Source organism: Ochotona princeps, chromosome 26, assembly GCF_030435755.1.
Source record: "Ochotona princeps isolate mOchPri1 chromosome 26, mOchPri1.hap1, whole genome shotgun sequence".
Lineage (NCBI taxonomy): Eukaryota > Metazoa > Chordata > Mammalia > Lagomorpha > Ochotonidae > Ochotona > Ochotona princeps.
Genome location: NC_080857.1, coordinates 6225425 through 6239737, shown reverse-complemented (window position 1 = coordinate 6239737; position 14313 = coordinate 6225425). Strand labels below are relative to the sequence as shown.

Genomic DNA, 14313 nt, shown 5'->3' with positions numbered 1-14313 from the left:
TCAGGCTGGGAAGACTGGCTAGTTCTGTTCCCAGGTGGAAGGAGAAATGGCATCAGCCCCACTCCCTTGTCTCCGACACCCTGACCACAGTCAGGAATACAGACAAGGGGGCCCCTGAAGAAGGAGAAAGCCTCCGGGGGTCCCCAAGAGACGAGGTCACGACGGTGAAGCATCAGCCAGCATCTTGGCGTGGGTTCCCCAAGAACAGACCTCAAGACGAGGCCTTGCCTTCTCGCATCTGAGAGGAGATCCCACACATCCCATGGAGGGGTCAGAGGGGAGATGGGAGGAAGTCCATCAGTGAAGGTGTATTCTCCAGCCAGTTATGCCTGGGGCGGCTGAAGTGTTCACGTGCTAGCAAAGCCTGGATGTCCCATAAAGGGGGAGAGAGGGGCTGAGGCTGCTTCTGGCACTCCCTGGAACTCATGGCCTCTGCCTGAAGCAAGGCAGGTTCAGTGCAGACAGACAGGTGGGTGGAGCCTGGAGGTGGCCGCCCAGTGCTCCGTGTGGGCCACACATGCAGGGGACACGCAGTTCCCTCCCTGGATGGCTCTGGTGATGACACAGAGGGAAGGTCAATTCACAACCTGCGGCTGTGCCTGTGCGGGAAGCCAGAGAGCTTAAAGCCGGCAGCATGGTCAGGAGTGAGCACTGGACTCAGAGCCCACTCACTGAGTCAGCACCCAGGCCTCTGCTGACAGGCTTGAGCCTCGGCTGGCTGAGCTCATCTCCCTTCCCCAGACTTGGTCTGTTCTCTGTTCCCTTTGTGGTCCTCACTGAGCAGCCACTCAATCCGCAGCTCTGCACGAGCTGGTGCCGGGGAGAGTATGAAGAGGGTTACTGCTCAGGTCTCCGGGGCCTGCAGCCTGATCAGGACATAGGTAAAAGGCGGCCCGGGGCCATTGCTGCTGTGCACCACACGTGTTGGGCATGCGTACAAGCTGAGGGGAGGCCCCTCTGTCAGTCCTGTAAGGTTGATGGGGTTCTGTGGAAGGAAGCTTCGTGGTAGACCTTGTGCCTGGTGACAGAGGTGCCATAGGATCCCATCTGCAAAGCAGATATAACTGAGGAAGGGTGTTGTGGCACGGGAGGTTCAACCACTACCTGTAGCGCTGGCATTCCATATGGGCTCTGGTTTGAGTTCCACTTCCCATCCAACTCCCTGCTCATGGCTGGGGAAGCAGCAGAGGATGGCTCAAATCCTTGGGCCCCTGAACTCACGTGGGAGACCTGGAAGAAACTCCTGGCTCTTGGCTTCAGCCTGGCCCAGCACTAGCCATGCAACCATCTGGAGAGTGACCCATGGATGGAAGATCTCTCTCTCTGTTTCTCCTCTCTCTCTCTCTCTGCAACTCTGCCTTTCAAATACATTAAAAGTAAATAACAGACTGACAGAATTATAACTGCTTATGAAGGACTGTACTATTGTAACAATGTGGGGAAAATGGAATTGTATCATAAAATTCAAAATCAAAATTTTAAAAAGTAAATAAACAAATGGATACAATTATAACCATTACCCCCCTCGTGCTAAGACAGTGCTGAGGAAAGGAGGTCAGATTTGCAAACTGAGGCTGATGTGGACCAGAAATGCAAGCTCCTGTTAGCAGGAGCAGGGCACCGAACCCGGGCATCAGTGCCCAGGCATCCAGGATTTGCCTGCGGTGTTCAGGGCCCAGGTGAGAGGTGACAGTGAACGAAGTGCCAGTGGGAGGCCAGGTGCATTTGTGAGTGAACACCGCCCACCTGGTGGGAACCTGGCTCTCTCCAGCCAGGGTCTGCAGCAGAGGCTTAGCAGCTGCTGTGGCCTCCGGCCAGCTGGACAGACTGTCCTGGAAGGCCCCACTGGCCCCTGACCTTGGCGGAGGCCCAGACACCCCGCCCAGAGGTCAGACCGCACAGGCACCATCGGTTGCTTGCTGACACAACACAGGGTGGCACACATGGGAACGCTCAGATGCTGTCCAGAGGTGGGGGCATTGCATCCCAGATCTGTGTGCCAGCTAGCTCACTGGGCACCTTGCGGCCCTCCTCCTCCAGGTCTCCCCCAGGGAAGACCCTCAGAACTTCACCCAACACAAGTATTGTCCTAGCCCTTGGGTATCTGGCATTGGGACAGGCCCAACAATGACCTTGACACTCCAGGGTCTCAAGCTCCCATGGCACGCATTCATAGGTGCAGCTGCTCACTGTAGCCACGCCCCAGGGGCCGGGGGTGGGGCCGGGGCTATTGACTCCCCCTGTTCTCCACCGGCTCCAGCTCTTCCCCAAGCCCCACCCCGTCGCTGGCCCTCTATGTACTAGCCTGCCTCCCGTCAGCTTTTTTAAGAACATCGGAACTCCCTCAACCATGATAAGAAACAGAAGAAATGGGGCCAGGTTCAGGCCACCCAGGGAGCTGGCAGAAGCCACCCCAGCTGGGGACTGTCAGGATGGAGTGCTCTCCCTGCCGGCTCTGGCTTAAGACAACTGGGCTAGCGTGGGTCTCAGATTGTCTCAGGCTGGTTTGGGTGACTGACTGGCCCCAGGAACTGGAGCCTTCCCTGGTGTGGACCCTCTAAGGAGGTTCCCTCTAAGGAGGGGCGCAGTCCAGCTTCCTGGGACCCCGGATGACTGGCTGGTGCCTGCTGTTGTTCCAGGGCCGGGGGATGCCTGTAGCTGAGGTCCTATCTCCATGAGCAAGAGGTCTACAAGTAGCAGACCTTAGCAGAAGCCATGCAGAATCAATCTGCTTTGTGGGCCTTGCACCTGCCCGCCAACCCCTCCCACCTCCGCTCTCCCCCAGGTTTCACATTCCCTCTCCTCTCTAGTCACCTGGGCAGGTGACCAGGGCCACTGCAGGTGCTTTGGCTCCTCCCTCCATCAAAGACGGAATGCAATCACCCCATTGGATGCATGGGTGCTGAATACAGGATATTCCCCTGTGCTTCCAAACATGAGCAAATACTGCATGTTAGCAAGACCTTGAAAATCAGAAGCAAGATACTAAAATCTGTGTTGAGGACTCTGGACATTGTGACAAGCCAGGGGAGGGGCAGGAGACAGCGCAGACTCCACTGAGTACAACATGGACACTTAGTGAGCATGCCCTCCTCCCTTCCCCCCGGGGGGCAGGCTGCTCCGGGTACTGAGGTCATCTCCTACAGAGCGACGATTATCTACAAGCTCCCCTCCAATTCGGATCCGAGTGTGCACACACCCTGTTCTCTCTTAGAAAATGAGGTAGCCCTGAGATCTGCACATGAATGGGCTCATTCAGTCCTAGAGGGTGTGTTCGTGGGGGTCGGGAGGGGGCTCAGGGAGGCAGAGGGGCTGAGGACTACCAGCCCCCGAGTTACACACACACCCTAATCTGGCACCTCCCAAGCATGGCAGGAGCCTGGGCACACTTGCCCCTCCTCCTGCAACGAAGTTTCCTTTTCTGTCAGTCACGGGGCGCCGGGACCCTTCTCTGAGCCCATCTCACACACTGCAGCCCACCCATGCCCTGTATCAGGAACCTCCCCCCCAGCCTAGCAGGGGCCAACCACCATGCTCAAGTGTGTTCTATCCTCTGCCTTTCTGCTCACCTCTATCTGCAGGTCCTGGTTACATTCCTACACCCGGGGACACAAGTGCCTAGGGTCTGCTCTCCATTGCAACATCATTCAGGGGAGGTCCCCACCTCGCAACATAAGTGTCCACAGAGAGGTGTATGCTGGTCCTAGGGGCACACGGCCACCTGCCCTTCACCCTGGGGGGTAAGGGCTGGCCTGGTCCCTGGGGAAGTCCAGTTGGGGTGGTCTGTCCTGGCTGTTCCTCTGGCCTCCACGCATACCTTGAGGCCGACTCCAGCCCATGAGTCCTTATCCAGGCTTTGAGACCAGGCCTAGACTGCAGCTCCATGTTGGTGTCTCTCAGCCGAGGCCCAGGGACCCTCAGTTTTCTATTCTGTGCTGTATTGTGGAATTCTTCACAACTGGAGCACCAGTGCTTGTTCTTCATATTTATTTGACGGACTGAGAACCAGAACAAGACAGCGTCCCTTTCCAGCTGGTTTACCCTCCAGCTGGCAGCAATGGCCAGGGCTGAGCTGGGCGAGCATTGTACTTCAGGTCTGCAAGGTGAATGGCAGAGACCCCTCACCATGGGCTGTCACCAATGCCTCCCAGGACTGGCACTGGTGGAAGCTGATGTCAGAAGCCAAGGTGAGGATCAAGTGCAGACCTTCTGATGCAGGACGTGGCTTGTCCTACCAGGGGCAAACACCCGTTCTTTTCCTAGTTCTTGAACGCAAGTCACAGCCATTTCGTGTTGCGCTGGGGCTTATACGTAGCCAGCCTTGCTAAGGCGGGCAGTCCCTGGATGTCCTCCAGCAAGTTTCCTGTGCTCACAGCCCTCCAGTTTTCTCATCTGTAAAATGGAGCAATGCTGCCACCACGTGGTGTTAGTGGTGTGGTGGGCGAGGGGTCATTCTGAGAATTTAATGGGAGATTCTAGAGTAAGAGCCAGACAGTGTCAAGTCCACTCTCAGGGACAAGCCCTAGTGACCCTGATAGGAGACCCTGAGTAGCCGCAGGGGCCCTCCCAGCCCGTCTGCCTGCTCACCTGGGCTATGATGGGGCACAGGGGGACTGAAATAAGGCCTTCACTGGGGAAGCGAGTCATTCACCTTCCCCCCCCCCCCCCATTCCCCATCTGTGGCTTTCAGAGGTCAGGTGGTTTAGGGCTGTAAATTTCTGAGATGAGATTCTGGGAGCTTAAAGCCTGGGAAGGGGGAGGTTGGTAAGCCTGCTCCAGAGTCGGCCAGGGTCCCAGGAAGGTCAGAGCTCAGCCCCTCCTCCGGGGGAGGCCGATGCCCCCAGGGCTGGTGGGGTCTCCTCCCGTGCTCCAGCACAGCCTGTAGTGCCCACACCCACCCGCTTCCGCCACACAACACTCTGGGTCCTCACCACAGTGCCAGCTCCCCATCTGAGAATCACCTAATTCGGAGAATTACAGTAACCCCTGTGTGGAAGGTGCTGCCCAACAACCACTCTTCCTGTTCTCCACCCTAAGCCTTGGCAGGTGCACGCATGGCCCGCCTGGCCCCACCCTCCCGCCACTGCCCCTGTCCTGGGTTCTGAGCCCCAGGCAGACCCCAGGCTTCAGAGTTGCTGCAGGACAAACGTCTGAGCTGTAGCCACCGAAGTCAGGTGGAACAGGAATAGAAGGAGGACCTCAAGACAGCCCAGTGGGAGGTAGCCAGCCACCCAGAACCCTGCTTTGTGACTGCAGATGACCCCAGCCTACTCCTCCACCTCTGAATGACCACCCCCCTTCTGCTCTTCAGCTTGGGTGGGAAGAGTCGCAGGAACACAGAAATTCTGGCCCTCTGCCCTCCACGCTGAGTTCCCTCAAGCAGGATCCAGGATGAGGACAAGCGGCAGCATTGTGACATCGCTGCCCAGCCACAGCGCTGCATTCCAGTGGCTGCAGTTGAGTCCCCTGGGCCCTTCCTTCTTCAAGTCCACAGGTGCCCGTGTCAGCTCTCAGGATTGGAAAACCCAAGGCCACAGCCCTCGCCCCTTTGCTGGCTCACCCCATGCCCTGGTGGCCAAGGAAGGCTGTGCTAGCCGCAGCCAGAGCCAGCCTGGACGAGCGAGCCATGAACTGTGTTGAAGCTGCCTGTCCCAGCCTCCCAGCTTGACCTTGGGTTTGTTCAGAGGGCGCCTGTTGCAGTACCTCCTGGATGGGTGAATACATACTTGTGCAGGGGGGAGAGGGGCAGAGATGGACAACAGGCTGTCCTCCACATGCGGGCTCCAGCTCCGACCTGTGGCTCCTCCCCAGTGCCCAGCGCCTGGTGCCCGGGACATGAGCCTTGGTGGGGATGGGGCCACAGCAGTTAGGGGACCACAAGGCATATTCAGTCCATTCAGAGCCAGAGGAGCAGCTCAAGAGACCCCAGACTTCAGATTTTGTGAGCCCCAAGTTCAAGTCCAGTTCTACCACATGATCTTGCCACATGACCTTGAGTTGGCCACAGCCTCAGACTGTTTTTCTTTTTCCTTGAAGTGGGAACGTGAACCCTGGCTTCAGAGGACTGTCGGGAAGACTTGAAGAGGAAGCTGCCGTGACTGGCCCGGGGGCTGCGGTCCCACCTGCCGGGCCTAGGGAGCCCTGCTGTCCTCCAGCCAGGCCTGGGACAGCGAGGGGCAGAGCCGGTGGTCATGGACGCAGGCCGAAACCACCCCAGCAGTGAAGATGGGGACCTACAGGCACTGGTGCAGGAGCTCTGCCAGCTGCGGGCTAGGTACGAGCTGTTGCAGACCCTGCTGTGTCCCTGCCCCAACATTACCCCAGTGCCAGCCCAGGTGGTGGAGTAGCCGAGGCTGAGCAAAAATTCCCCAAAGGGCATGGACAGGGAGAGGAACTGTGGCAGGGTGGGCAGGAGGACCGGGCTCTTTGACCTCAGCTCCTCCTTGACCTTGAACTATTGCAAGCTGAGTCTACCTAAGGACAGGTGGGAGTGGCTTCCCTCGTACCCCTCCTGAAGCCAGCCTGTGAGCCACACACACACACACACACACAGCGTGACAGAGGAGAGATCTTCCAAGTGCTGACTCACTCCCCAGGTACCCACAACTGCCAAGGCTGGGCCCGGTTAAAGCCGGGAGCCCGGAACTCCAACCAGGCACCCCACGTAGGTGGCAGGGGCCTAAGCAGCTAGGTCACATTCCACTGTTTCCCTGGGGACATCAGCAGGGAGTTGGATCAGAAGTGGAGCAGTGGGGCCTTGAACTGGCTCTCCAATACAGGGTGTGGGTGCTGCGAGCAGTGACATAACCACAGCCACAATGCCAGCCCCAGTGTCCTGGTTCCGATGGAGACCTTTGGTTCATATCCCACCCAAGGTGTGCCTTAGATTTCAGGCCACCCCCTGCCCAGCCCTGTGTGAATGCAAAGGCTGTGAGTGGGAGCAGAGTTACAAAAGGAGGACCCGGCGCTCCCATCACGGCTTCGAAAGACTTGGGAGCCCAAGGAGGCTTCGCACCAGTGGGTCACCCCACGAGGGCCCCACATGCAGATTTTTCCTGCATTTTCCAGAACTGTGCAGATGAGAAACAGTGCTTCAGAGTCCCCTAGGGGTCTCCCTGCAGCCACTGTTGGCACAGTGGATGGAAAGCCAGGTGGCTAGCCCACGCCCTGCTCCTCACACTCACCTGACTGGGTAAGAGTAGGCAGCTGGCTGGCAATTGTGTCACCTGTGGATCCCCCAACAACTAAGTGTGAGGGCACTAAGAGCCTGAGCGCAAGGCACCCCACGCGCAGTCCCTGCCTGACAGTGGGGAGGGGCTTTCTTGGCCCCAGGGGATGATGGAGAACCGAGCACTGTGAGGTACAGCCCCCCCAGCCAAGGTCACCCCACTTGCAGGAGGAGGATCTGTCCCCTGGGAGGGGCCTTGGGGCACCAGACAGACCCGGCCTTCACTCCCCCATGCCCCTTCTCCTGCCTCGGGTTGGTCTGCTTTCCCACACGCAGCCAGCGGGTCAGAGGGTAGATGCCCAGCCAGGTGACCCACAGAGGGTGGGCTGACAATGCGGGGGTCTCCATGCCCTGCTCTACCGTCTGCCCTGCAGGCAGAGGAAGCTGACAAGAGAGGTGGAGAAGCACAAGGTGTTTGAAGACTACCTGCTTCAGGTGCTTGAGAAAATCCCCAAGGGTACGTATGCACCCAGCTGCGCCAGGCCAGCCTCCCTCTCTGGGGCCTCCTCCCAGCCCTGGGGCCTCGAGCTGCTCACCCACAGAGTGGGTGGGTGTCAGGTCAGGCTGCTTGGTTTCGAACCCACCCAGGGCCTGGCCCCTGGCAAGCATCCAGGTCTTGATTTTGTGACCTGTACAATGGGAACATGATCGCTTCCCATGGACTAGAGGAACGTGTCCTTGACAAGCATGGAGTGCAGTACTGGCACTTAGCTGGCACCTAGCAGATGCCAGCCCTTCTTACTATGATGACTATGGCCTCACTGGGTCTGTGGGTTCCACCAGCAGGTCAAACATGGCTGTGAAGGAACTGCAGCTGTGCAAACTGTGGGCAGATCTATCCCGGGCATTCCCCAAACAGCCCAGGACGTCACCACTGCAATGCCAAGCCCACCCTTCCCTCGCAGCAGGACCTGGGAGTTGTCCTGGAGCCACGAGTCACACTGTGGGAGGATGTGTGTGGCTTCCCTGTGGCTTTGGCATTCAAGGGGGCCGTGGGACCCCTCCCCTGTGCGTCCCAAACGACGGCTGCATTTTGTTCTTAGCTTTCCTAGCATTATCCAAGAATACTGCAACATCTAAATTGTGTTTTTATATCTTACAGAATTTTTAAAATTGGGTTTAACGTTTCATATCTTTTTAGTCTACTGTTATACATACTGGAAAATAAATAGAAAAGTCAAGGGGCTACAAAAATATCACATCATTTCAGCTTTATCAAAGATAAAACAATAATTCTTAAAGACTTATTTATTTTTATTGGAAAGTCAGATTTACAGAGAGAAGCAGAGACAGAGAGAAAGAACTTCCGTCTGCTGATTCACTGCCCAAGTGGCTGTAATGGCCAGAGCTGTGCCAATTTGAAGCTAGATGCCAAAAGCTGCTTTCTGGTTTCCCATGCAGGTACAGGGTCCCAAGGCTTTGGGCTGTGCTTCACTGCTTTCCCAGGCCACAAGCAGAGAGCTGGATGGGAAGTGGAACCGGTGCCCATATGGGATCCCGGCAGATGCAAGGCCAGGATTTAGCTGCTAGGCTATTGCACCAGGACCTGATATATATATGTATATATGATATATAGCATATATTTATTTTTTCATTTGAAAGGCTGTTTGAGAGAGTCAGAAAGAGTCTTCCATCTGCTGGTTCATGCTCTAAATGGCTGCCATGGCCAGGGCTATGCCAGGCTGAAGCAAGGAGCCAGGGACTCCATCTTGCTCTCTCATTTGCTTGGCAGAGGCCAACCTGGACCATGAGCTGGAGCCTGTCCAGGGACATGGCCAGGGAGCCAGTTTAGAAGTGGAGCTGCTGAGACTTGAACCAGTGTTCTGACAAGGGATGCCAGCATTGCAAGTGATGGCTTAACCCGTTGTGCCACCAAGTTGTCCCTGGGCTAAGCTCTTGAGGAGATCTTTCTTGCCACTCCTCACCAGCCTTGGGGTGCTGTTACCCAGGGTCAGAGAGGGTGAGCAACCTGCCCCAGGTTGCCCAGCTGGGAAGAGGCAAAGCTGGGGCTCCAAGACTTTGGCATACCCAGCTTCATCCCTGCTGTGCTCAGGGCTATGGGGTGGTACTGAAACCTCTGCCCTGGAGGTCGGGAGGGCTTCCCAGAGAGGTCGACCTACAAAGGGGAAAGGCTTGGCAGGCAGAGGGAAGGCCACAGACAAAGCTGGAACAATTCCTGGCCCCCTCTCGGGCATCAGCTGCTGTCAGAGCTGGAACCTTGCTCACGGCTTTGGGGTAGGGGTTTGTGGTGTCGGGCAGGAACCCAGCGCTGCTGTTGTGCCCCCAGCCCACAGGCACTGTCTGGCCCCTCTGGACTTTGGCACTCCAGTCAAGGATACTGTGTTATCCACCCCACACCCCACCACGGAGCCGCCTACTCCCACTGTGTCTTCCTGTCTCCTCAGGCTGCAAGGACCCAGAGGAGCCCAAAGTGGCCCCGTTGAAGGCCATGGTGGAGCACTACGGCCAGCTCCTGTCGGCCAGGCAGGACATCCAGGCGCACCTGCAGGCCTTCTCCCAGATGAACCAGGCCGCGCACCAGAGGCTGCAGTCCCTGGAAGACAGCCACAGGGCTCTTGTGCCGGTAACCGCTGCTTGGGAGGCTGGGGACTGGCTGTCTCCTCTGTACCCTCCCCCCCAACCGGGCAGGGCGTCACTGCAAGAGTCCAGGTTTGGGGGTGCTGCGCCTTAGTCTTTCCTGAGGCTCGGCTTGTGTGTGGTAAGAGCCCCGAGTCCTGACTCCCAACATTTTGGGGTTCAGACCCCAGCTCAGCGACCCCCTATCACCCTGCCTTTTGTTTATCAAATGGAAGCTGCTGGGATTCCACCAAACACCAGGCTAACCTACCCCAAACGAGCGGGCCCCAAGATGTCAGAGCCTCCCTCTGATATCAGACAACATCCTCCAGGAGAGGTGGGCAGGGGGCTGCCATGCAGACCTGGGCAGGGAGAAGAGAGGAATTGGCTAGTTTCTGGTCCCTGCCAAGGATTGGAGAGTGTCTACCCCCTAGTGGCGGCACTGTACATCTACACCACCCGACTCCTTTCTGGAAACTCAAGTCCAGCCCAGCCCTGCACCCGCACCTAACCCAAGGAGCCGGTGGGCCAGGACGTGTCACTTCCACCTCTCCCGGGGCGTTGAGCCACCATGGGCGGTGGCCCAGGGCGATGCTCCCCCAGATCATTCTCCCCGCAGAGCCTCAAGGGCCGGCTTTGCCAGCTACAGAAGAGGTGCCACCGCAAGCATGAGCAGTGGAGGCAGCTAGCACATGGTGTTGCCTCTGAGGACAACGCTGACTCTGACCCCGAGCCACAGACCAGCAGCAGTCACGTGAGTCCCCCTGCTGGCTGGGGCAGGGTGTGAACTGGGACTGCTGCCTCCTCAAGACACTGATACACACCGAGAGACACACAGAGAAAGACACAGACACGCATGAACACAGAAACACACACATAAACAGACACATGGACACCCACTTGAAGACACAGACACACAGGGACACAATACAGACAGGCATACACGTAAAGAAAGACACACAGGCATACAGAGACATACATACAACAGGCATGTGGACACACATGAACACATAGAAACATACACGTGGATACAATACAGACACATACAGATGGAAAGCCAGACGCGCATGAGGCCAGACACACACACACACACATGCACACACATGCACAAAGACGCACGGTGCCACATGCTGACACACACACTCACCCCTCAGCTCTTCTCTGCATGGTTGGCTCTCCAAAGGCTCTCAGAAGGGCAGCTGTGCCTTTACAGATGGGAAAACCCATGCCTTGCAGTCAAGGCCAGAGCCGGGATCTCCAGGACCGGCCTGGACCAGCATGGCCGGAGGCTAGCCAGGCCTTGGAGGACCTGTGTGCTGGTGTACTGTCCCAGCATCTTCATGACTGTCATGGCTTCCCTCCGTGCCCAGCACAGGGTGATCCTGCTGGCTGTACCCACAGCCATTCTACGGATGGGGCTGGGCATCCAGGTCACACTGCCCCATCCTGCCCTGGTACCCTGGTCTGCTGCCCCCTTCTCCCGCCCATCCCTGTTCTTATCTTAATTAGAGGCAGAGTCTGCACTCTTCTGGCCTCCTGGACTGTGGCATGGCCCGGGAGATCCAAGGCCCCGCCTGTGCTTCACCCTGAGAGCGGAGCTGACCTGGCCATGACAATAGAGTCCCTTCCAGCTCTTTCTAAGGAGAGGCTCAAGGCTGCCTTAGCTTCCCATGACCCTGGAGGCCTGAACTCCAGGACCCAGAGCTACTTGAGTGAGGATCATGACTTCTCCATACCCACCAGGACTGGATGGACCATGGGGCTCTCCAGCCACGACCACCCTTCCAAACCATTTAGCCCTGTCTCCTTCACCAAAGCCCCATGACAGTTCTGCAGCCTGTGTGGGACATGGACTCCCGGGGCTGCAGGAAGAGGGGTTCAGCTACCGCCCCTCGTCCTGCAGAGTCAGCAGCTCAGCTCAGTGACGTTGCTCATCAACAACATGGCCCAGCAGTGCTGCTCTGGTACCCGGCGTGAGTTCAGCACCCTGGGGCTCTTCTCCCAGCTTAATCTGATCAAGGTGAGCACAGGCGGGTGGAGCCCCAGAGCCCCCCACCACCCCAAGCCAGTCTCAACCAGCCCTAGGTCTCAGCTCAAGGTGCCCCGACCAAGCTCCTCCTCCATAGCTACTTGGGGCCTCTGGGAGTCCCAACCATGAGTAAAAGCATCCTAGCAGCAGGTGCACTGAGGAGCTTCTGCCCCACCCTGGCACAGTCCCCACACCCACATACACGATGCACACTCACACGGGACTCCCTGTACCAACATCACCTCTGGGAGGTGGCAGGTGATGGCTGAAGTAGCAGAGTTTCAGCCAGCTCTGTGGGAGAGCTGGATGGTGTTTCTAGTGCCTGGCTTTGCCCACAATCCAGTCCCAGCCGTTCCCACCAGCCAACAGACAGAAGGTGGCTGTGTCTGTCCCCAGCCACGCTCTGCCCCTGCCATCTCTGCCTCTAGAACAAACGCATTTTAAAAGAAATAAAAATTTGAAAATAAGTTGTTTGATGCCAAAAACATTTTGAAATCTATGCATAACTTTTAAGATCTGTTTATCTTATTTGAAAGGGAGAGAGGGAGGGAGGCAGAAAGAGAGAGAGAGAGAGCTTCCATCTTCTGATTCACTCTCCACATAGCCCCAGCAGCCTAGGGTGGGGGGCCAAAGCCAGGAGCCTAGAACTCTGGGCCTCCTACATGGGCTCAGGGACCCAAGTACTTCAACCATGTTGAGTTGCTTTCCTGGAGCTTCTCTCACTTAACATGTTTCCAGGATTTATCTGTGTGCTTGAGCACATCCGTGTTCCCTTCTTTCTGACGGCTAAATGGGGTTTTGTGGTGTGGACCGTACTACCTTTCGGTCATCCAGCTGATGGACACTTAGGCTGCAAACATTTTGGGGCAGTTATAAGTAAAGCTGCAATGAACATGTGTGTGCCAGCTGTTCGCTTACGTATGTTCTCAGTCTTTGTGGCCATACACCTGGGAGTGGAACGGACGCATTGCTGCGTTTCACGTTCCGAGGAACCGCCAGACCGTTCTAACGTGGGAAATAATGACCTTGTAGGGCAGTCAGAGGGAGCTTCCTGGAGGAAGTCACATTCAGTAAGGATTTACACTCCTCACCATCCAGTTCCACCACGTGCAGCTGTGCAGCTCTGGGCAAATCACTCAAGCTCTCTGAGCCTCAGCTTGTCCATTTGCCCCAAGAGGACAATGACGCCATGTCCTTTGAGGCCCAGTGACCTTTGACGGGTCCCAGTTCCTCAGGAGTGGTGCCCAGTGCCCAGAGCCTTGTGGGGGACTGAAACTGATTTCTTTTTCCCTCCCAGGAATTTATGTTGGACAAAATGGAGACGGTGAAAATGATCTCGCTGCTCACGGAACCCAGCAAGTGCTGCTCAGGGGACAGCCGCAAGAACCAGAGGCCCAGAAGCTACCTGGGATCCTTGGGGAGGAGCCCGGGGAGACAGGCCCCCACACCCAGGACCCCCTTTCCCAGTGCTAGGACTTCCGAGTGCTCCAGCTTGTCCTGAGCCACCACAGCCTCCTGACCCTGCAGCATCATGACCCTTCCCCCCCATCTCAGCCTGCTTGTCGTGCCACCTTCATCCTGGGGGGTGGGGAGGGTGGGACAGAGCGAGAGGGTGGGTAGGGTGCTAGGGCCAGCTGGAATTCAGATGGGTCTTACTCCGCCACACCAGGGTAGTGGCCGGGATCAAGGTGGGATCTAGCATGGAGGGGAAGTTCCTGGGTCCCCAGGGAGACTGAACCTGGGAGCTGGTAGGGGTCTGCATTTATCATCGTAGTGCCTGCTGGAACCGCCGAGTGAGCTGTGGGACATGCATGAGTCAGCAACTTCACAAGGAGCCACCCAGGTCCTGGCATGCACAGAGGTGGCCTGGCTGCAGACACTGGCAGTCAGCATGTTTGAGGGAGTGCCACCTTCTAGTCGGATGTTCACACACCAACATGGGAAAAGCCACTGGCCTGGCTCTTTGGTGTTGCTTCGACAAAATCAGCTGGCAATAACTAATAGCCTTGAAGTCAGCCATTGCAGTCAATTCAGGTAAAGGTTTAATGGTAAGAACACGGTGGGCTGAGTATAGGGCTGGTGCTATGGCACAGCAGCTAAAACCGTCACCTGTGGTGCTGACATCATGTTTGATCCAGCTCCTTGATGATGTGCCTGGGAAAGCGGGGGAGGCTGGCCCAGGTGTCTGGGTGCTACCACCCATGTAGGAGACTCTAATGAAACACCTGGCTCCTCCCATGGATGCCAAACCCCGTGTGGCCCCAGGCCCTCACAGAGAAGGCAGCAGCATGTGGCCCAAGCCTGGCCAGCCTCCCAGACTCTCAGATCAAGCCTCGATGACTTCTGTTAGCTAACACACTCTACGTGTTGTGTGAACAACTGCCCGACCACATTCTTTAGGAAACAGTAGCAAGAAAAAAAGGGGTCTGTGCATATTTAATACAAATGCAATTTCTTAATTTGAGAAGCAGCAACAGAG

At 56.8% G+C, this 14313-nt stretch overlaps 1 protein-coding gene across 1 annotated transcript; it reads left to right on the top strand.

Annotated features, from left to right (window-relative positions):
• Nucleotides 1-6037: 6037 nt before the first annotated feature.
• On the top strand, nt 6038-13387 carry CCDC197 (coiled-coil domain containing 197). Its single transcript, XM_036496360.2, has 6 exons — nt 6038-6274; nt 7603-7685; nt 9634-9812; nt 10425-10559; nt 11709-11825; nt 13132-13387. Exons 1-6 carry the CDS (start codon nt 6192-6194, stop codon nt 13333-13335), a joined length of 801 nt encoding a protein of 266 aa, XP_036352253.2. The 5' UTR covers nt 6038-6191; the 3' UTR covers nt 13336-13387.
• Nucleotides 13388-14313: the final 926 nt, after the last annotated feature.